General features: G+C 35.8%; 1 protein-coding gene across 1 annotated transcript in view; it reads right to left on the bottom strand.

Annotated features, from left to right (window-relative positions):
* Positions 1-12,481: 12,481 nt before the first annotated feature.
* Positions 12,482-25,018, bottom strand: part of ZNF567 (zinc finger protein 567) — a 30,038-nt gene continuing 17,501 nt past the window's right edge. Inside the window, exons 4-6 of the mRNA XM_058530844.1 lie at positions 18,166-18,292; positions 17,811-17,897; positions 12,482-14,377 (exon numbers count right to left, since the gene is read on the bottom strand). Of these exons, the coding sequence (XP_058386827.1) occupies positions 12,660-14,377; positions 17,811-17,897; positions 18,166-18,292 (1,932 nt within the window). The 3' untranslated portion in view covers positions 12,482-12,659. The remainder of the gene's footprint in view (positions 14,378-17,810; positions 17,898-18,165; positions 18,293-25,018) is intronic.

Here is a 25,018-nt window from a genome sequence, read left to right as displayed (position 1 = left end):
CACTTTATTTTCATATGGATTCACAAATCCTTTTTAAATGTTTAATGGATTATAATCTATTATTGTAATTCTGTTACTCTTTAATTTGATGCTCAGCTTGTCCCAGATTTGGCCACTTGTTCAATTCAGATGGTGTCCTCTGTCCTTTTGATATGTCTCCCTCATTTTTTGAGCCAGTCCTTACTTTCTGGCTCAACAAAATGTTCCAATCTCATCTTGTACTATTTCTAACTCAGCCCTGAGATTAGCCATTTCTTTAAGGAGCCTTGGTTCTTTTGAATAGAAATGGTGTTGGAAAGAAAGATCTGGGTGCTGGTGTGCTCATTTCTCCTGTGATGTCATTGTTTCTAGGCCTTTTTAGTAGACAGAGCTAGGAAACACACACACTTTACTATATTTCCATATTAAAATCATGGTATCATCCTAATGTATCCAATTCCAATCATACCTAACAAGTTTATTCCCCAACCTTTTCCCATTCCATATTTGTATTTTCCTTCTTTAAATCTGAGAAACCTAGCTCCTGACTTCATCAATATATTTATTCATTTGCTTAATCCTCCCACACACAGACAGTAGTTTCAAAATTGATAGACCCATACAACTGTAACAAAAAAAACCTAATAATATTTTTAACAGTAGTTTTATCTTTAGGCAATTCACAAAAAGATACTATGTCTCTTAGACATTTGAGAAGATGTTACACTTCACTCATAATAAAAGAAATGCAACTTAAACTACACTGAGAAACCATTTTGCACCTATCAGGCTGACAAAATTTAAAAACTTGACAATACACTGTTGGTAGGGCAGTAGGGAAACAAACGTCATACAGTGCTGGTGGCAATGCAGAATTTTATAACTGTTTTATTACATGTTTGGTAACAAAACTACACGAGTGTTTACCTTTTGACTCAGCAGTCGTACTTCTAGGGGTTTACCTTAAAAACATACCTCTGACAATATGAAAACACAGTTACACAAAATTATTCACTATAGCATTATCTGTAATAGCAAAATACTGGAACCAATCTAAGCGTCCATACATAGCATAAAGTATTGTTCATTCACACAATGGAGCATTTGTGAAAAAAAATCCTATAAATTGATATGGATACAAGAAACATAGTGGTGAATTCCCTCGGTTTTATTTTTGTGTCATATATCTCAGACTTGGAGGTGAAGAAGCCAAGAACCTGGAAACAGCAAGTGCAGACAAAAAAAGTCCTAACAAAAGCCTGCCTTCTGTAGACAAAGGAGCAGGAAAAGGGCAGCCTTGCAAGACAGAAAACTTTTAGACAATAATTGCTCTACTCTAGCCAAAAACCACAGAGAAAAATCTCTGCCACACACATCCATGGTAGCAAAAGCTGAGTGCGGAACCTAGCTTTCTACCCTCACCAGGCTGTAGCAAGGCACTCCAACCTCCCTGCCATGGTGGGTTCAGGGAGACTGTGAAGGGAGCCAGTGGCAGTTATCCCCACTGGCAGTTAGGAGGTCCCCTTGAGTCATGTGAAGAAACTGTATTTCTATCCCCTACCTGGCAGTAGAGAGGTGCTTCTCCCAACACTACTGTGTTGGTGTCAGAGTAGGTGTAGTATAGTCAGGATCTTCACCACCACCCAGCCTAACGAGGCCATTCTCCTCTGTGGTGAATATGGAGGGGAAATGGAGAGCACTAAAGAGGCACTCTTACCTCTCTCCACTAGGGATGTATAAGAAGAAGGTTAGTGGGGAACCAGGACCCCCATTCACACAAAGTAGTAAAGAAGAACCCCCACCATGTGTCAATACAGGCTGAGTGAGGAACCTGGATTTCTACCCCCGACTTGGCATAATAAGATGGCATCCCCCTTCCCATGACAGAGTAGTGTCAGAGAATGCCAGCTTAAACAGGTTTAAATAAGATCTAGAATATCAGCATAATACAAAAATGTCCCATTTCAATTGAAAATCAATCATCATAACAAGAACCAGGAAAATCTCATAATGAACAAAGAAAGATGGAGATGACAAAGATGTTAGAATTATCTGATAAATATATAAACCAGACATCAGAAAAATACTTGAAAAATCATAAATACCCTTGAAACAAATGAAAAAATAAAGTCTCAGCACAGAAATATGAAGTCCAGAAAAGAAATTAGAAGATATAAGAAAGAAACACGTGGAAATTAACTGAAATTAACCTATAATTGAAATAAACTCAATAGATGTGCTAACAGCAGAAATGGAGGGGACAGCAGAAAGAATAAAATAGAAATTACCCAATCTGAACAACAGAGAGAAAATAGGTTGAAAAAAAGTGAGAAAAGACTCAGGAACCTGTGAGATATAACACAAGATCTAACATTCCTACCATCAAAATCCTGGACGGAGAGGAAAAAGACCACAAAACTGAAAAAATACTCAAAGAAATAATGGCTGAAAATTCCTCAAATTTGGCAAAAGCCATGAACAGATTCAAGAAACTGAGTGAATTCCAAACAAGATACCCCTCCCCCGAAAGAAGTAAACACCATTTCACATCATAGTCAAACTTCTGCAAACTAAAGACAAAATAAAAATCTTGAAAGCAAGAGAAACAACACCTTACATTTAGAGAGAAAAATTCAAACAAAAGCAGATTTCTCACAAGAAACCGTGGGACCAGAAGGAAGTGGTACATTTTTCAAGCACTGGAAGAAAGACTAGTCAATCCCAAATCCTATATCCAGCAAAAATATTCTTCAAGAATAAAGAAGACAAACATCATTAGTCATTAGGGAAGTGAAAATCAAAACCACAATGAGATAGCACTGTACAACCGCTAGGATGGCTATAATAAAAAAAAAAGGAAAGTAACAAATGATGCCTAAGATGTGGAGAAATTGGAACCTTTTTGGTGAAGCTTCTGTAGAAAACAGTATGGCAATTCCTCAAAAAAAGTTAATATATAGGGGCCGGCCCCGTGGCTTAGTGATTAAGTGCGTGCGCTCTGCTACTGGCGGCCTGGGTTCGGATCCCAGGTGCGCACCGACGCACCGTTTGTCTGGCCATGCTGGGGCGGCGTCCCACATACAGCAACTAGAAGGATGTGCAACTATGACATACAACTATCTACTGGGGCTTTGGGGAAAAAAAATAAAAAGGAGGAGGATTGGCAATAGATGTTAGCTCAGAGCTGGTCTTCCTCAGCAAAAAGAGGAGGATTAGCATGGATGTTAGCTCAGGGCTGATCTTCCTCACACACACAAAAAAAGTTAATATATAATTATCATATAATCCAATAATTCCACTTATGGCTCTACACCCAAAAGAATTGAAAGCAGGAACTGGAACAGATACTTGCATAGCAATGTTCGTGGCAGCATTATTCACAATAGCTAAAAGGTGAAAGCAACACAAATGTCCATCAATGAATGAATGGATTAACAAAGTTTGGTATACACATACAATGGAATATTATTCAGCCTTAAAAAGCAATTAAATACTGACACACGCTACAACATGGATGAACCCTAGGACATTATGCTAAGTGAAATATGCCAGACACAAAAGGACAAATACTGTATATGATTCCATTATATAAGGTACCTGGAAAAGTCAAGAGACAGAAAGTATAGTAGTGGTTACCAGCAGCTGGGAGAAGGTGGTAATGGAGAGTTAAAATTTAATGGGTACAGAGTTTCAGTTAGGGATGATGAAATAATTGAAGATGGATAGTGGTGATGGTTGCGCAATGTGAATGTACTCAATGCCATTTAATTGTACACCTAAAAATTGTTAAAATGGTAAATTTTACATTATGTATATTTTATTAAATATTAAAAAATTAAATATTAAATATTAAATTAAATTAAATAAAAATTAAATTAAATATTAAAAAATTTTTTAAATATGCAGTTTCCAAGAAACTCTCTTTCAGATAGGAAAGTTGAAAGTAATAGAATGGAAAAGGATATATTAGGAAAGTTGAAAGTAACAGAATGGAAAAGGATATATTATGCAAACATTAAAGAAAATCAGGAGTGGGTATATTAACCTAAGTTAAAGTAGTCTTCAGACCAAAGAAAATTACCAGAGACAGAGATGGAAATTATATAATGTTAAAGGGATAAATCCACCAAGAAGATATAGCAATTCCTAAATGTGTATGCACCAAACAGGAGAGCTGCAAAATACGTGAAGCAAAAACTGATAGAAATGAGAGGAGAAATAGACAAATCTACAATTATAGTTGGAGACTTCAACATCTCTTTCTCTCAACAATTGATGTTAGAACAACTAGACAGAAAATCAGGAAGGATACCAAAGAATTTAACATCATCAATCAATATACTAATTGCCATTTACAGACTACTTTACCCAAAAATATTAAAAAACACGTTATTTTCAAGCACTCACAAAACATACACCAAAACAGACCATATCTTGGGCCTTAAAACAAACCTCAACAAATGTAAAGGAATTAAAATCATACACATTGGGTTCTTTGATTGCAATATGTTTAAAGTAGAAATCAATAACAGAAAGATAACAGGAAAATCTCCAAACATTTGGAAACTAAGCAAAACATTTCTAAATAATCCATGGGTCAAAGAAGAAATCTCAAAATAAATTAAAAATACATTGAACTGAAGGAAAATTTAAAAAAACAATATATCAAAATTTGTAGGAAGCAGCTAAAGCAGGGATGAGAGGGAAATTTATAGCACTAAGTGCATATATTAGAAAAGAGGAAAATTCTCAAATTAATAACCTAAGCTCTCACCACAGGACCTAGAAAAGAAGAGCAAAATAATGCAAAACAAACAGAGGAAAGAAAAATAAGGATAAGAATAGAAATCAATGAAATTGAAAACACAAAAACAATAGGGAAAATCAAGGAACTCTTTATTGGTTCTTTGAAAAAATCAATAAAATTGACAAACCTCTAGAAAGACTGACAAAGAAAAACAGAAGACACAGACTACCAATATCCATCTGAAACAGGAGATATCACTACCCTGAAGACATCAAAAGGATAATAAGGGAATACTACAAACAACTCTTACACACATAAATTTGACAACTTAGATGAAATGGATTCCTTACTTGAATCACAAAACTACCAAACCACACCCAATATGAAATAGATAATGTGTAGCTATATAACTATTAAGGAAATCGAATCTGTAATTAAAACTTTCCAAAAGAGAAACCTCCAGGGCCATATAATTTCACTGGAGAATTCTAACAAATGTTTAAAGAAGAACACATTCTCTTCCAGAAAACAGAATGCTAGTATTACCTTGATACCAAAGACAGTATAAAAGAAGAAATATACAGTCCAATATACTTCATGAATATAGACACAAAAATCCTTAACAAAACATTAGTGAAGAGAATTCAGCAATATATAAAAAGAATTTTACACAACCAAGTGGGGTTTACTCCAGACATTCAACACTGGGTCAATATTTGAAAATCAATCAACGTAATCAACCATTTCAACAAACTAAAGAAGAAAAAAAAATTACACAATCACATCAATTGATGCAGAAAAAAAATTTGCCAAAATTCAACACCCATTCATGATAAAAATTCAGAAAAATAGGAATAGAGGGAAACTTCTTAATATTGATAAAAAGTATCTACAAAAAACTTATAGCTAATATTATACTTAATGGCATAATAGTAAATCCTTTCCCCTAAAAATCAGGAAGCAAGAATTTCTGCTCTCACCACTCTTATTTAGCATAGTGCTTGAAGTTCTTGTGTGTGCAGTAAGGGAAGGAAAAGCAATAAAAGGCATACAGATAGGAAATAAAACTTTCCTTATTTACAGATGACATGATTGTCTATGTAGACAGTCTCAATGCATCATTAAAAAACTTCTAGAACCCATAGCTGAGTTCAGGAAAGTCACAAGGTAGAATATAAACACGCAAACATTGGTTGTGTTTCTATATACTAGCAATGAACACATGGACACTGAAATTAAAAATATATACTATTGGGGCCAGCCCGGTGGCACAAGCAGTTAGGTGGCCGCGCTCTGCTGCGGTGGCCTGGGGTTCGCCTGTTCCGATCCTGGGCGCGCACCGAAGCACCACTTGTCAAGCCATGCTGTGGCAGTGTCCCATGTAAAGTGGAGGAAGATAGGCATGGATGTTAGCCAAGGGCCAGTCTTCCTCAGCAAAAAGAGGAGGATTGGCAGATGTTAGCTCAGGGCCAATCTTCCTGACACACACACACACACACACACACACACACACACGCACACAATATATATACACTATTTATAAGCACTTAAAAATACATAGGTGTAAATCTCAAAACATATATACATCTTGTATGCTGAAAACTATATAACACTGATGAAAGAAATAAAAGAAAATCTAAATATATTAAAAAGACACACTGTGTTCATGGATTGGAACACTAAACATAGTAAAGATGTCAATTCTCTCCAAAGTGATATACAGGTTAAATGCAATTCCTATCAAAATCCCAGCAAGAATCTTTGTAGATGCATGATTGCTGCTGTAGCAAATGGCTTAAAATAACACAAGTTTATTATCTTATAGTTCTATATGTTAGAAGTCCAACATGGGTCTCATGGGGCTAAAAGCAAGGTACGGGCAGAGCTGCATTCCCTTCTGGAGACTCAAAGGAGATCACTCCACCTCCACCTTGACCTCCTCCACCCCCACCACGCCCATCTCGACCTCCTCCACCTCCACCTCTCTGCTTTTTTTCTACCTCCACCTCCCTCCTCCTTCTCCACCTCCACTTCCCTCCTTCTTCACCTCTACCTGCCTCCACCACTTCCTCCCCCCTTCCTCTTCCATTTTTTAAGACCTTTGATTCATGTCCACCTGAATAATCCAGAATAATTTATTTTAAGGATAGATAGTTAGCAACCTTGATTCTATCTGCAATCTTAATTGCCCTTACCATGTTAAATGGAGATTCAGATTCCAGGGATTAGGTTGTGGATATATTTGTGGGGCCATTACTTTGTCTACCATAGTAGATATAGACCAGATTATCCTAAAATTTATATGGAAAGATATAGGAACTGGAATAGGTAAAGTGATTTTGATAAAGAAGAATAAAGTGGGAGGAATCACTCTACGCAATTTCAAGACTTATTATATAGATACAATAATAAAGATTGTGTGGTATTGGCAGAGACTGACCCCATAGATCAATGGAACAAAACAGAGAACTCAGAACTAGCTTCACATAAACATGCCCAACTGATTTTTGACAAAGATGCAAGAGAAATTCAATGGAGGAAAGACAGCTTTTTTAACAAATGGTGCTAGAGCAATTGGACATTCATAGGCAAAACAAAACAAAACACCAAAATTAAACAAAAAATCCTCTAAGTCTTATACTTTATAACTCAAATAACACATTATCTCAGTCATATCATATATGATCACAATCATATAACACAAACTAACTCAACATGGATCACAGACATAAATGTAAAACATAAAACTATAAAACAGAAAAAAAATGAAGGAAAAAACTTGGGGGGTTTAGAGCCAGGCAAAGAGATCTTAGAGTGGACACAAAAAGGATGACACAAAAAGGATGATTCATAAGAGAGAAATTTGATAAGTTGGACCTCAGCAAAATGAAATCTTTTGTTCTGTGAAAGACCTTGTTAAAAAGATAAAAAGACAAGCTACCCACTAGGGGAAAACCCTTGCAAATCACAAATCTAAGTACTAATATCTAAAATATATAAAGAATTCTCAAAGTTCAACAGTAAAAAACCCCACATAGGGGACGGCCTGGTGGCCTAGCAGTTCAGTTCGTGCATTCTGTTTTGGTGGCCCGGGGTTCACTGGTTTGGATCCCGGCCAGTGGACCTGCTCACTGCTCATCAAGCCACGCTGAGGCGGCGTCCCACATAGAAGAACTAGAAGGACCTATAACTAGGATATACAACTATGTACTGGGCTTTGAAAAAAGAAAATGAGGAAGATTGGCAACAGATGTTAGCTCAGGGCCAAATCTTCCTCAAAAACAAAAAATAACATAATCCAGTTAGAAAGTGGGCAAAAGATATAAACAGACATTTCACCAAAGTGGCTATATGGATGGCCAATAAGCACGCAAAAAGTCACTGGTCTCAAGCAAGTCCAAAATCCAACAGAGCAAATTCCATTAGTTTTCGAGGCCTGGGAGTAATCCCATGTCTTGAGACTCGACCCTATAGGTTGCATCTCCACCCTCAAGGTCCATAGCTCTGCAGGCCTCTGCCTCTGTGCCCAGTCCTTCTTCCTTTTTCTTGAACGGTAGCACGTTTGCAGTCGAGTATCTCTATCAGTCCATTTTCTGCCTGTAGAATTTTGGAAATCTGACAGTCTTCTGTCATTTCATCCTGTCTCTGTCCCCTTCAGTCCAAGCTAGCAATATTTCTGCTGATATAACATTCACAAAGACCTCGTGAGTCTCCTGTCTTTGTCACAGGGATCCACATGATTAGACAAGAGGGTTCTTCACAGATCATTCTTGGATAACCCCATCTCTAGTTGCTTCTGCTGAGATGGTTGATTAGATCTGTTAAGTCACACACCCAATCTCTTCAGCTAAAGGTTGTCCATCCACAACTCTCCAGAGCAAGCTTTCCCCACAGTGAATCTCCTAATTTTAGCATTCTTTGCAGTTTGGGTAGGCTGAGAATTTCCCAAATGATCAAGTTTTGGTTCCTTTTTAACATTTCCTTCCTCAATTTCTCTCTTCTCTCACATTTTACTGTAAGCAGCAGGAAGATACCAGTCCCCACGTTCAAAATTTTCCTTGGAAATCTCCTCAGCCAAATATCCAAGTTCATCACTTACTAGTTTTCTTTTCACACAACTGTAGGACACAATTCAGTCAAGTCTTCTGCCACTACATAACTATACAACTTTCCTCCAGTTTCCAATAATAGTTTACTCATTTCCTTCTGAGCCCTCACCAGAAGTGCTGTTAAATGTTAATATTTCTACTAAAATTCTGTTCATGATGATATAAGCATCCTCTAAGAAAACAGCTTTCTCTCTCTTGCTCCTCTCTTCTTCCTGAGCCTGCACCAGAGGCATCTTGAACATCCATGTCTAACAACAGTCTGCTTAAGGCAATCCAGACTTTTTCCATCATGTGACTTAAAATTCTTCCAGCCTCTATCCATTACCCAAACCCAAGGCCACTTCCATATTTTTTTGGTATTTGTTTCAGCAGAACCCCATTTCCTGGGGCAAAAATCTGTATTAGTTTCCTGTTGCGCCATAATAAATCACTACTAATTTGATGGTTAAAACAACAAACTGCACTATATTTATTTAAACAAATTGTGTGTATTTATTTTAAAAGTGGTATATTTAGGAAATTAAATTTGATGGATTTAATTTTAAATGGAAAAGTTAAAATTTTTAAATTTAAAAACAAAATCATACCGAAAACTTCACATCTGCCACTTTGAATTTTTGCAGGGACCCTTCAAATAGGGTAACTTTCTATGGCCAAATATTTGCATAATGTCTTTTCACTGCTCTCTTCCCCCTCAGCCAACTGAGATAAAATATATGTTAAATTCCAGAGATTTACATGAGGGCTTAATATAGGATTTGAGAAATAATGGAAATATAAAACATAAAATATAGGTTTAGGATATTTGCTGTTTGCCCTAGAATGCGAAAGGAGTCTGGGACTGGCCTACTTGAGTTTTTTGTTTTTGGTACAATGAATATAGTAACAGTGTGACTCTTCTAATAACACACCATTCCATCTCCTCCTGTAAGGGATAGATAGTTTGGTGGCTACAGTAACTATGATAGGAGAGTAGAAATTGGGGAGATCTTGGTAAATAGCTAAGAGCATAAATATGGAGAGATGCCCAGTGATTCTATACAAATATTTTTATGACTTGTTTACATAACCTCCTATACTGGGAGTTCTCTTAGGTAAGAAACAGCCTAATCATCTGTGAGTTCATAACTGTACTTTTGAGTTTAGCCATTCAAAAAAAACTGTCTATTAGTACACCATACTTTGTAGTACCTCATACACAAGACCTATAAAATATGATTATGTCCTATTGTATAAAACTAAAATAAGCAACTGCGTACAACGTTCTACCACAAGCAAAACATGGCTATTTTTATATAATATAATCAGTAAATCAGAAGGCAGGATAGCACATGTAGGGATGCCACATAATTTATATTTTTGTGACAGCCACAGCAATGCCTAGGAGAGCAGGAACAAGGGAAAGCAGAATATCCAAGAGAATGTAACTCACACGTTCCCAACATCTTTGGTGGGTTGAGACTAGAACAAACAGATTCCATTAGACCACGCCTCCCCACTCACTACATACCCAGGAAGACGTAGGCTTGCATCCTTGGTCACAAGTACAACTCTTGTTACTCACCTTTGTTAGCATATAATAGTATTTACTCATCTACCAATACAGATTTATTCAAATAAAATTAATTCCTAGGTTCTTGTAGTTCTGAATATAGGTTTTGTAATCTTACCTAGTTGTAGCTATTTTATTCTAATATGTTCACCCTCCCTGCCTCTAAAAAAGAAGAAAAATCTCTTAAGCATGAATGTAATTATTAGTAAGGCTAAATTTCACAAGTTATGACCAGTCAGACAAGGAATTATCTTTTACCTTACGCCTCTTTCAAGTCTAAATTTTTATCATGTCAGATTTACCTCATCACTCACTGCTGTTTTTTTGCTCTGAAATTATCTGCAAGACCAGGACTGACAAACCTGTTTCCATTTACTACCCACTGGCAATTACTGCCCTTTCTATAGGCCAGAGGGCTTGTTTAACATTAATTGTCAGACACATGAAACACCAAGCATTTTCCTGCTTACTTAGACATGGTTTATAGCTTTACTCAATTGGGGAAAAAAAAAAACCGATTGTTTAAATTTCTGTTTATTACACACGATGACTTCATGTATGTTGTAAATACTGGTTATGAATTATCCCCCCCAAGAAGGGCCTTCACTAACACTGTTCAACTTGCAGCTGAGTTGACTATTTTCACAGAAAAGATGGTATAGATGTTATTGTTTTAGCAGATTTCTAATTCTCAAACATCAAAATCTCTCTAGTGATTTTTCATTTGGGATTTTCGGAGACCCACATTTCTTGTGAATTAAATCAAGGTATAAAGACCTTATTTTATATAGACATTATATTATATATAGGCTTACTTATATTTTTCATAATTCTGTCTACTGTGTGAATCCTATACTCCCAAATTTTCCTCACCTATGTCCCTTCTTAACCACCCTTTCTCTAGTATGAATTCTTTGATGTTGAATAAGATGTAAGCTATGGCTAAAAATACCCCTATAAATCATGACAACTATAGGATTCCCTCCAATATAAATTCTCTGGTTTTGTGTAAGGTTTAAGCCACAGCTAAAGGTCTTTCTACATTTATCACATTTACATACTCATGACTAACAACCTTCTCACATTAGAAGGATTATAACATTACAAGGATTTCTTTTTAGTAGGAATTCTCCAGTTGAATGACCTAAAGACCTTTGTCTACATTGATTACAATCAGGGCTGTTATTCCCCAAAGTGAATCATCTCATGTTGAGAAAGGTCTGAGAAATATTTGGCAGTTCTACCATAGCTGAAAACACTTACATACACCCTTGGACTGAGTATTTCCAGTCTTCAATTCTATAAAATCAACAGAATTATATACACACACACACACATACAAAGACATATACAAGAATATTTATAGCAGTATTTTTATTACAACACAAAATTTTAAAAAATACAAATATCCATCAAGAGGATAAATAGCTGTATATTCTTAAAATGGAATAACATACAGAATGAAAATGAATACACTACTGCCGTATGCAATAATGTATGAATCTTAAAAATGTTGAGTGAAACGACAAAAGAATTCATGGTGTATGATAAAATATATATAAAGCTTAAAGACATGCAAAAACTATTTCATGATGTTTAAGCCAGAGAAGTGGTAATCTTTGGGGAAGTAACAACTACTTTTTATTCTACAGACTGCAATGAGAAATATACTTCATATTTTCTCTTATGAAGACCGATGCTTATAACCATTTTCTATCTTGCCTCTGTGTGTATTATGTAAGTTTTTTTTAATATAAACTGAGTCAGCAAGAGAACTTGAAAACTTAAAAATTAGCTTCATTGCTGATAGCATTCAATAACAATGATCATACCCATTTTTTTTTTTTTTTTTTTTTTTGTGAGGAGATCAGCCCTGAGCTAACATCCGCCAATCCTCCTCTTTTTTTTGCTGAGGAAGACGGCCCTGGGCTAACATCTGTGCCTATCTTCCTCCACTTTATATGGGACGCCGCCACAGCATGGCTTACCAAGCAGTGCGTCGGTGCGCGCCCGGGATCCGAACCAGCGAACCCCGGGCCGCCACAGCGGAGCACGCGCACTTAACCGCTTGCGCCACCGGGCCGGCCCCAATGATCATACCCATTTTATATGCTAGTAAACAGGAAATAGTTATATGGTATAGTACTTTAAATTAATAACTATTATTAGATTTGTGATTAAAGTAACCTTATTAACATGTTTAAGCATGCTTTCTTTTTTAAACTAAAGGTTTATAATAACTTGAAAAGGCTTCACAAAGAAATCACATCATTTATTGCATTTCCATGTTTTCTCCCTTGTGAGTTCTTTGATGGACAATGAGGTTTCTCTTATAACTGAAGGACTTACCACAGTCATTACAAATATAGGGTTTCTCCCCTGTGTGAGTTCTCTGATGTACAATGAGATTTGTCTTCTGGCGAAAGCACTTCCCACATTCATTACATTTATATGGTTTCTCTCCTGTATGAGTTCTTTGATGATGAATAAGATATGACTTCCTGCTAAAGGCTTTCCCACACTGAGGACATTCATAGGACTTCTGACCTGTATGTATTTTCTGATGTACAGTGAGGGTTGCTTTCTGGCGAAAAGACTTCCCACATTCATTACAAACATAGGGTTTCTCCCCTGTATGAATTCTTTGATGTAGATTGAGATTTGTCTTCTGGCTGAAGGATTTCCCACATTCATTACATTCATATGGTTTCTCTCCTGTGTGAGTTCTGTGGTGATCAATGAGGTATGACTTCATTCTAAAGGCCTTCCCACAGTGAGGACATTCATAGGATTTTTCCCCTGTATGTGTTCTCTGATGTGCTACGAGGGTTGTCTTCTGGCGGAAGGACTTCCCACATTCATTACAAATGTAGGGTTTTTCCTCATTATGAGTTTTCTCATGAAGCGCAAGGGTTGTCTTCTGGGAGAAGGATTTCCCACATTCATTACAAATATAGGGTTTTTCCCCTGTATGAGTTCTCTGATGTACAGTAAGGTTTGCCTTCTGGTGAAAGGACTTGCCACATTCTTTGCAAATATAGGGTTTCTCTCCTGTATGAATTCTTTGATGTAGAGAGAGTGTTGTCTTCTGGCGGAAGGACTTCCCACAGTCATTACACTCATATGGTTTCTCTCCTGTATGAGTTCTCTGATGACGAATCAGGTGTGACTTCAATCTGAAGGCATTCCTACATTGTGGACATTCGTATGATTTCTCCCCTGTATGTGTTCTCTGATGATCAGTGAGGGCTGTCTTTAGGCGGAAGGACTTACCACATTCATTACAAACAAAGGGTTTCTCTCCTGTGTGAGTTCTCTGATGATCGATGAGATATGACTTCCTTCTAAATGAATTTCCACATTGATGACATTGATAGGGTTTTTCTTCTGTGTGAATTCCCTGATGCAGAATTAATACTGACTTCCTGCAGAAGGACTTCCCACATTCAGTGCATGTATGTTTCTTTTCAATATTGGTTGCTCTTCTCCTTTTATGATATTCAGATGGGTTTTCCCTTCTGTAAGCTCTATTATGTGTTATTAAGTCTCCTTTTTTAAGGAAGGATTTCTCACAGTCGTTATATCCAAATGACTGTGGAGTTTCCATCTTATGATATTGCATAAGCACTTCAGTATGACGGACAACCCTGCCACGTTGATTATGGGATTTGACTCCAGGATGAGCTGTCCCTGGCTTAGTATTGAGGAGTGATTTCCCATATCCATTATACTCACTAAGTCTCTTTCTTGCAGGACTTAGATTACTGATGATTAATTCTGAAACATTTTTAAAAATCTTTCCATGAGTGTCATATTCAGGAGGTAGATTTTTTAACTTAACAGAGTTTTTGCCTAAAGTAAATGTCTTTTCGTGTGCAGTACTGTTCTCCTTCATCAGTTTTTTCTGGTTGATGAATACAACTGATCTAGAATACTTATCTTGATGTTCCTTGAATTTCACTAAAAAGTCTTCAGCTTTCCAGTTTTCTTCTAGAAAAGAATATAATTAATAACAATTTGTGAATCTTCATACATTTGCTATGGAAAGGAATTGTACTAGGGTCTAGCATACGAGGCCAGAAAGACCTAGGACAAATTACTCCCAGCCTGGGAAAAGACACAGAACCTAAATAAAAACTATGCTTCAGTGTGGAAAAGGAAGAAAAAATAAGCAATGAATGCTAGTAACTTTTGCATTTTGCCCCAGAATTTCATATAGAAAATGAAATGAAAACAAGAAGCAGGGAGGAGAAGACAAAGACTGGTGGAAGAGGGACTGATGCCTTGATGGGTGGATTCAGAGGCAATGAAGTGAACCTACCAAGGGCATTAAGCTTTAAGTAGGATAGGCAAGAAAAATTAGTAAAAAAGCTTATTCAGGGAAAATACTAGAGGAATGATTACTTTTGGAGGACACAGATCAGAGTGTATACTTTTATACATTCACCTCTCAATTGCAAGGTGAAACACTTCCAGTTGCTCCACCACCCTCTTCTTTGTAGCCATCAATTGCTAATTACTCTTTCTAAGCATCAATTAATTTCCTAGTGTTAAGAAAAACAATCCTATAGTCTAGGCTCTAATCCTCCAGATAGCTGGGAATCTTCTCTTGTGAAGGAAGAACCAGGAAAACATTTTCAACAGGAACTTTAAAACAGACTAGGGGTATATTCACTGGTGTATTCAGATTGCTGTTACTATCAATTCTTTCAGAATTGTTCAATAACAAAACTCTCATGACCATCAATTATAACTGTTCCTCTTTTTAATTGCTGGCTTATTTTTTTAGGTTTAAAGAAAAACTAGTTCAAGTCTTTCCCAAATATGATAACATTCCTTAACTCCAGTTTTCCATATGGTGGACCAGAAAGATCAGATTGTTCATTCTGGTTCTAGATCATCATTAACCTTGACCTTCATTTCTCTTATAAATGTGTAGCTATATTTGACTTCTATTACTTTGCAATCATCCACATCTAGTGGAACAATGTTAAATCTAGGCTCAAAAATCTATTTCTTCCTTGAGTCCACTGCCTCCAATATTAACATATGAGGAATTCTACTGTAAACAAAACTTTACATCACCTATATTCACTTTTTATATTCAAACAAGTTTTCAGGGTTGTGCACATATCTGACATACCTCATATGTAACAAGTTTTATTGACTGATTGATTGCCCTATAAATACTTCACTTATTCCTAATAACATGCTTTGCTCATGTTCTTTTAATCAGTTGGCTTGCCTTCTGGTCTTATTTCTACTTGTATTTAGAGAATCTTCAAGAAAATGCTACTGTTCTATGGTCTCAAAAGCCCTTCACATATTTCCCATCACTTTAAACACTACTTCTTTATAACTTGCAAATAACTATGATCTAGAAAAATCCTTTTAACAAATCTTTTTACAAGCTTAGACTGTGTCATAAATATTTCATTAAAAATGTAGACTTTGATAGTAATCCTTTCTCACTGAAAGAAATACTTTATTGTTTGAACTCTTCTGAGTCTATATTAACACTGTATATAGTAAATAGGTAGTATTTGGTAGATCCAACCATTTAAATCAGAATCTATAGAGTCATGGCCTGAGCAGGTACATCTGAAAGGAACTTACCAGTACATGCTTTCTGAATGGAGGAAAAAGATATCTCCCCTGTATAACTCCACAAACAGTTAATGAAGCAACTACTGAGTATCTAACACATTATATACTACAGCAAAGAAGATTCAAACAGAGGATCTTGTCTTTGAGGGAAAGAATTCTTAAGCATAAACCATGTACAATCAGGTATCAAATTATATAATCATATCCAAGAATTGTGTGTGCTATAATTAGTAAGTAGCATAGGAATTCAGAAAAAGGAAAGGTGGATATGATGTGTAATAGTCAAAGAATAGTTCATGGAGAAAAAAATCTTAAGACAACTTAAAAGATATAGAGTATATGGAAGGCAGAACACAACACAATGAAAAGTACAGATATCACGACAAATCCTACATGTATGGAGAACATTAGGAGACTGTATCAAGTGGAAATTAGCAAGAGTTTTCCACAAGAGAAATAAACTTGAAAAGACCAGATGAGAGCTTATTATGGTAGTCCTTCAATGAAGAATTTCAATGTCATATGATAAATAATAGGCAACAAATGATGATATTTCCTGTCAGGAAAGCCACAGTATAAAGTGAAAAAATTAGGACAAATTATGGAAAAGCCAAACTGTTATTATAGTAGTCAAGACATGAAATAAGATAGTTCTAATTTTGTAGATGTCAGTGAGAAATGAAAATATGAGAGGATGTAAAATATATTTCACAGGCTGATAAACACAATACAGATTGTGAAGAGATCCACAAGAGATGATGACAGAGACAGAAGAATCAAGCTGATATCACAGCAAGGAAAAATTAATTTGGAAATAGATAATGGAAAAGAATTTAAGAGCTAGGAAAGTTAGTAATTTTCATTTCCAACATATCGTCACAAAATAAGTCACAAAAAAGACGGGAAGAATGTGCTAAGTATGCCCATGTCAGAGGCATCTACATAAAACAAAGAGCTTAAGTCCTGAGAACGGATGAGATTACTATAATTTAAAGGCAGATCCCTTGAGGACAAATCAGAGAAATAAAGACTGAGAGTATAGTGAAACAATATTCACTAAAAAAAAATCTGTGTGGCTATTATGTGCCAGGCTTTGTTCCAGGCAATATAGCCACAGTGGTGAAGAAAATAGACCAAGTTGCAAACAGTAATCACTCAGGTAATCAGGATAAGAATGAGTTAGTGTTTTACCCAAACCAACGGCTGATTTCAGGAATGATCAGCCACATAAAATGAACCACGGAAGTTTAGTGGAAGAAAATAACAACTGCGGAATTATCAGTCTGGGTCAAGACAAGTGAGTTTTAAAATTAACAACTAGATTTGTGGTGAGAATGGGAAGTTAGACTTAGCACAGAACACAAATCTGAGGTAATATAAAAGAAAGAGAAAGAAAGAAAATGGGAAGCAACTAAGAAGAGAAACATTAACCAAGAATTTTCTCTTTTTTAAACGTAGACTTAGGAATGCCTGAAAGAAATCTATCACAATAGCAAGGAGATAAGGAACTGAGAATGCTAGAAAAAGGGACAAATCAAGAAAAAAGATCTAAAAGAAGGAAGGCTTATAGTATATTTTGATTAAGTTTAAGAGTGGCAACTATCTTTGATAACATCAAGCAAACTTAGGAAAAAATATTATACAGGAAGGGTAATATTTCAAAGTTTGATTTATGTTTTGCAGGCACAAAGGTCATTTCAAAGGTTAGTACCTTTTAAAAACACTCCCAAAATATTTCAAAGGTGCCACTCACCACATGACCACTTTAAAATTTATTTTCCACTAGATTTCATGTGCCTGAGAGTCAGAAACTCACCTAAGCAGGTATGACCTGTAAATGATGTCCATGGCTCTTCTCCTCGTTCCAACTTGAGGATCACATCAGGCTTGGTCATGTGACACCCTGATAAGGGAAGATTTGGATTAAGTTGCTTAGGCTTCAGTACATCTGAAAAATTAGTAAGGTGCATTTTGAGTAATACAATTTAAGATACTCCTTTGTGTAACAGTAAACTTAACACCTTGCCCCAAGCAAGTGAAGACACAATCATCCTTTCTGTTAACCAAAAAGAATTCATCACCTCTTATCCCTGAAATTCAAGAGCACACATACTTTACGTACTTTGAAAGGAAATGTATGCTACTCAAGTTTCCATGAGAGTTTTTCTTACCCACAGAAACGAGGTGGCAATAGTTTTCCAACATCACATCCATGTATAGAGTCTTCTGAGCAGGATCCAGGTGCTGCCACTCCTCTGGAGTGAAGTCTACAGTCACATCTTTGAATGACACGGATCCCTGAAATGGATTGGAATTGTGATCAGAACAAGTAGATTAGATATTGGAAACGAGTTTTAATCCTGTTCCTTTGTGGCATTCATATGAAAACTTGTAAAGAAAGCCTATCATTTTTCTTGTTTTGTGCTTTACATTGCAAGGAAAACAAAAATCAAGGTAGAAGTACCTAACACAGAATTTATTTAATAATTCATATTCTAAAAGTATTTACTGTGACGTCACTTTGTACCCTAAAACTGTATTAGTTTACTGGGGTGCCAAGATATACAAAACACTGTCCCTGCTCACAAGCAGCTACAGCCTCAAAGCATGTTAACACCTACCTTCAAGAAAGTACGTGTAAACACAAACCTGCAAGAAGGTGTTACAGGTAGAACAGAAGAATGTACAAGATGCAGTGTGTCACAGGGCAGAACAATTTCTCAGGCTTCAATGAGGAGGTAAATTGTTTCCCCTTCAAGACTAAAGTGTTATACAGGAAGAATATAGTTTTAAAATGCCTGGGAGAGACTTTCAGCATCCAGCAAAAATAGAGTGAAGGATGAGACCCCAAATCTGAGTATAAACTCTGCCAGAACTCCAGGTTGATAGTTAAACTAAGCAATTATTGGTGAGATCACAGAGAGCTTAGCAAAAAGCAGACAGGAAGATACCAGAAAAGAGTCTTGAAAAACAGAAGTGCACCTAGTGAGACTCTGAGATTTCTGCATTTTTGATTAAAAACATTCCACAACCTGCTCACAGCCCAAGCAGAAGAAAATTGAAGCCTTATTGGATTGAGGTATTAGAAGTTGGGGCTGACAAAGCAGCAGGAAGTATAAGGAGTGAAATCCTGGAAGAAAGAGAACTGAAGAAAATTAGCCCGAAAATCAAAGTATAAACACCAATTCCTTGACTGAGAGCTAAAGTACTTCAACACAAGGAGAATCTAGCTCCCCTCAGGGGCCAGGGTAAAGAGCAGCAGCTGGAAGCTTAAAGAACCAAGGGAATATATCAACTGCTTCACACTTGGGAAGCAAGGAGGACAGAGGGCAGAGTTTGAAGTTTGATTCCAAGCAAGTTAATTGCCAGCTAGAAAAAAAAACCAATAATCCTCTGAAAAACAGACATAACAGAATTCAGATTACTATAACATATAATTCATCATGTCCAGGTTTCTAGCAAAAATTGCTAGACATGCAAATAAAACAAAATAAAAAAGGAGGGCGAATATGACCCATATTCAGAAAATGACAGTCATAGAAACTAATTCCTAGTGGGTCCTGATGTTGGATTTTGCCAAAAAAGGCTTCAAAGCAGTTGTTCTAAATGTGTTCAAAGAAGTAATAGAAAACCTGGCACAGAATCTCAAAATGTAAACTCCAAAAAGCGCAGCAAACGAAAATTCTAGAGCTGAAAAATACAATAACTGAAATGAAAAATTCACTATATGGGCTCAATAGCAGATCAGATATAGAAAAAGAAGAATCAGTAACCTTGTAAACAGATCAACAGAAATTAAGTAATCTAAATATAAAGAAAAAAGAATAAGGACAAATGAACATAATCACACAGATCTGTGAGTCAATTTCAAAGTAATCCAATACAGATGTAACTGGAGTCCCAAAAAGAATGAAAAAGAAAGGTCTGAAAAAGCTTTAAGGAAATAATGGCCCAACACATTTGCAGTTAGCAAAAACTTTAACTTACATATTGAAAAAGCTTAATGAACCCCAAAAGGATAAAAAACAAAGAAAACCATAGTGAGAAAATCCTAATCAAACTGCTGAAAGCCAAAGATAACATCAACTGAGAATTCTATATTCAGCAAAATTATCTGTTACAAGTAAAGGCAACATAAAGCTATTTTCAGATAAAACTGGAGAGAATTCAATACTAGCAAGACTGTACCATCAAAAATGGTAAAGGAATTTCTTCAGGCTGAAGGTAAAAATGACATCAGATGATAACTAAGGTCTTTAGGAAGGAACGAAGATGATGAGAAAAGTTATATATAAAAGACTATAAATACTAATTTCCCTCCTTCAAAAGACATGACTGTTTCAAGCAGGTGTTGGTGAACATATTCCATTGTTTTAGCACAAAAGCAACCACAGATAGTATGTAAAATGAACAAGAAAAGTTGTGTTCCTATAAAACTTCATGTATGGACACTGAAATTTGATTTTTTTTTTTTTTTTTTTTTGTGAGGAAGGTCAGCCCTGAGCTAACATCCATGCCAATCCTCCTCTTTTTGGGGAGGGAGACCAGCCCTGGGCTAACATCTGTGCCTATCTTCCTTCACTTTATATGGGACGCCGCCACGGCATGGCCTGAAAGCGGTGGGTTGGTGTGCACCCGGGATCTGAACCTGGGCTGCAAGCAGCAGAGCATGTGCACTTAACCACTACGCCACGGGGCCGGCCCTCCTAAAACTTTTAATAGGTCAGAAGTATTCTGCTTTTGCATCTTTTCAAACATTTAAACTATAAAAACCATCCCTGACTCACAATCTGTACAAAAGCAGGCAGCAGGTTAGATTTGGCCTATAAGCTGTCGACTCTTGGCTTAAAATAAGCATTCTAACACCATTTATTACAAGCATAAATATCACATACACGGCCAATAAAAAAACAAAAGATGGAAAAGTCAGTAAGTAGAACTATAATGTTTCAAGAATGATGTATTTTACCTTAAGTAATGCAGGATCATCTCTAAGTAAATCATGATAAGTTAAAGGTGCATATTGCAATCCCTAAAGCGACCACAAAAAATGCAAACAGATAGAACTAAAAAGTCAACAGAGGAGTAAAAATGAATTATTAAAATATATCTGATTGACATAACATACAAGATGTAGGAACAGATTAACAAAGACAGGTTAGGAGGAACCTTAAATGCATATTGCTAAGTATTAAGAAGTCAATCTGAAAAGGTTACATGTTGTATGATTTCAACTATATGACATGCTGTAAAAGGCAAAACTATGGAAACAGTAAAAAGATCAGTGGTTGCCACTGCCAGAGATTAGGGGAGAGGGAGGGATGAATAGGTGGAGCAGAGAGGATTTTTAGGACAGTGAAACTATTCTGTATAATACTATAATGGTGGATACATGTCATTATATATTTGACAAAATCCATAGAATATACATGCAATGTAAACTATGGACTTTGGGTGATAATGATGTGTCAATGTAGCTTCACTGATTGTAAGACACATACCACTCTGGTGCAAGATGTTGATAGTGGGGGAAGCTATGCATGTGTAGGGGTAGGGGGTAAAAGGAAACTCTCTGTACTTTCTACTCAATTTTGCTGTGACCCTAAAACTGCCCGAAAATATAAAGTATAATTAAAAGGATAAAAAAACCCACCATAGGTTAGGCAATCAGAAAACACATAGCAAAATGGTAGCCCTAAATCCAACTATACCTTTAATTGTATTAATGTAAATGGACTAAACACACCAATAAAAAGGTCAAGGTTATAAGAATGTATAAAATAGCAAGACTCAAATATATTCTGTCTACAAGAGACATATTTTAAATACCATAGACACAAATAGGCTGAAAGTGAAAGGATGGAAAAAGACATACAAATACTAAATAAGGGAAAGTTGATGTGGGTATAGTAAAAGTAGATAAAATCGATTTCAAGTTGATGAGTATTACTACTACAGACAAGAAAAGGACATTTCATAACAATAAAAGAGTAAATACATCAGGAAAATATCACAATTACATGTGTATATGTACTTAGAGTTTCAAAATACATGAAGCAAAAATTGACAAAAGTTAAATGAGATTTTTAAAAGTTCAAAATCATAGTTGATGTTAATGTTTGTCAGTAACTAAAAGAACTAGACCAAAGCGGGGGGAAATCTGTAAATATTTAGAAACTCTAAAGAATACTGACAACCACCTAACTCATTTGATATTTATAGACTACCATTTTCAATAATTTCACAACACATACTTTTTTCAAGAGCAAATGGACTACACACCAAGACAGAACATAAACAAATGTCGATGGATTAAGGAGAAATCATACAAAATATGTTCTCTGACCACAACCGAACTAAATTAGATATCAACAAAAATAACATATCTAGACAAGCCCCAAATGTTTGGACATTAAATGATACTTTTCCAAGTAACCAATTTTGGGTCAAAGAATAATTGAAAAGAAAATTTTCATGAAATATTTTGAACTAAATAAAAACAGATCAAAACTTGAAGATGCAATTAAAGCAGGCTAAGACAGAAACTTGTAGGTTTAAATGCTTATTTTAGAAAACAAGAAAGATCTAATATCAATAATTTAAACTTTTATCCTAAGAAGCTTTAAAAAAAGAGTAAATTAAACCCAAAGCAAGCAGAAGGAAATAAAGTTAAAAGCAAAAATCAGTGAAATAGAAATTGAATAAGCAAGAGGAAAAAAATCAATGAAAACCTGAAGCCAAATCTTGAAAGTATCAAAAAAATTTAAAAACCTCTAGTTAGATGGATTAAGAAATTAAGAAGGATGTCATATATGGCCACCCTGAGATCCTACAGATATTAAACAGATAACAAGAGAAGATTATAAATAAATTGAAGGCAATTAATTATATAATGTAGATGAAATGGACAAATATTTTCACTTAAAAAAATGTTACCAAAAGAAAAAAATATGAAAACTCTAAACTATTAAAGATACTGAATTTGCAATTTTACAAGTTCCCACAAAGATTTTTCCAGGCCCAGAAGACTTCAAGGTAAATTCTATCAAACATTTAAGAGTTAATGAGAATACTACACTAACTCTTATTAGAGGACTGGCTAGCACTTTCCAATTCATTTTATAAGGTGAACATTACACTGTTACCAAAACCAGGAAAAGATATTAAAAGAAAATTACAGGGGCCAGCCCCGTGGCCATTTGCTTAAGTTCAGCATGCTCTGCTTCGGCGGTCCAGGTTTGCTTCCCAGGCATGGACCTACACTACTTGTCAGTGGCCATGCTGTGCCAGCGACCCACATACACAACAGAGGAAGACTGGCACGGATGATAGCTCAAGGCCAATTTTCCTCAAGCAAAAAGAGGAAGATTGGCAACAGATGTTAGCTCAGGGCGAATCTTCCTCAGCAAAAAAAACAAAAACAAAAAAACACAGACTAGTATCCCTGATGAATACTGATCAAAAAAACACAGACTAGTATCCCTGATGAATACTGATTAAAAAAATTAACAAAATATTAGCAAATTGAGTAAGGTGATATATAAAATGCCTAACACATCATGACCATGTGGTGCTTATCCCTGGAATGCAAGGTTGGTATAACATCAGAAAATCAATAATGTAATCATCATAATATTAGAATAAAATAAGAAAATCATATAATCATTTCAAATGAAGAAAAAGCATTAGATAAATTTTAAAATCTACTTATATTAAAAACTCCCAACAGTAGGAATAGAAAGAATTTCCTCAACCTGATAAAATGCAACTACAAAAGACTTACAGCTAACATCGTACTTAATGGAGAAAGACTGCTAAGGTCAGGAGCAAGACAAGGGTGTCTGCTCTCACCAATTCTATTCAATGCTGTAGACAATACAGAAAGAACGAAAAAGAAATATAAGGCATACAGACTGGAAGGGGAGAAGGCAAACTGTATTTACAGATGACATGACCAGATATGAAGAAAGTACTAAGGAATCTACTAAAAAGAGTACTAGAAATAATAAGAGAATTTAGCAAGGTCACAGGATACTTACGTCAAAATACAAAAATCAATTCTATTTTTATATGCTAACAACAAACAATTGAAAATGAAATTAAAGAATAAAATTAACAAAATATTTGCAAGATCTGTACACTGAAAACTATAAAACACTGCTGAGAGAAATTTTAAAAGACCTAAAAAAACATGGAGATACACCAGATCTATGGATTGGAAGACATACTACTGTTAACACATCAATCACCTCCAACCAATCTGTAAGGTCTTTGAAAACCCAATCACAATCCAAGTGGGTTGTTTTATAGAGATCAATAAGCTGATTCTAAAATTTACATGGAAATGTAAAACACCTAGCATATCTACAACAAGTTTGAAAAAGACAGAGTTGGAAGATTCACATTACCTGATACCAGGACTTAATACACTAATCAAAACTGTGTTACATTGGCGAAAGCATAAATATACAAATCAATGAAATAGACTACAGATATATATCTATGCATATATGATCAAATGATTGTCAACAAAGGCTCCAAGATAATTCAGTAGAGAAAGAATGTATTTTCACAAATGACTCTGGAAAAACTGGCTATCTATTAAAAAAAACAAAAAGGAATCTCAACTCTTACAGTACACAACAGAATCATGTTGAAATGGCTCATTCACTTAAAAGAAATCCAGGGGCCGGCCCGGTGGCGCAGTGGTTAAGCTCAGCGCACTTCACTTCCGTGGCCCAGGGCTCCCGGGTTCTGATCCTGGGCGTGGACCTACACCACTCATCAACTCATGCTGTGGTGGCGTCCTACATACAAAATAGAGGAAGATGGGCATGGACATCAGCTCAGGGCCCCTCTTCCTTAAGGAAAAAGAGGAAGATGGGCACCAGGTGTTAGCTCAGGGGCAATCTTCTTCACCAAAAAAAAATATGTAAGAAATCTAAATCCATAACATTTATATAATAAACAAAGAAAAAAATATGTCCAACCTTCGAGTATGCAAAGATTTCTGAGGAAGGATAC

Source organism: Diceros bicornis, chromosome 34 (assembly GCF_020826845.1).
Source record: "Diceros bicornis minor isolate mBicDic1 chromosome 34, mDicBic1.mat.cur, whole genome shotgun sequence".
Taxonomy (NCBI): Eukaryota; Metazoa; Chordata; class Mammalia; order Perissodactyla; family Rhinocerotidae; genus Diceros; species Diceros bicornis.
Note: the sequence above shows the minus strand (reverse complement) of the source record. Positions and strands in the feature narration are given on the sequence as shown.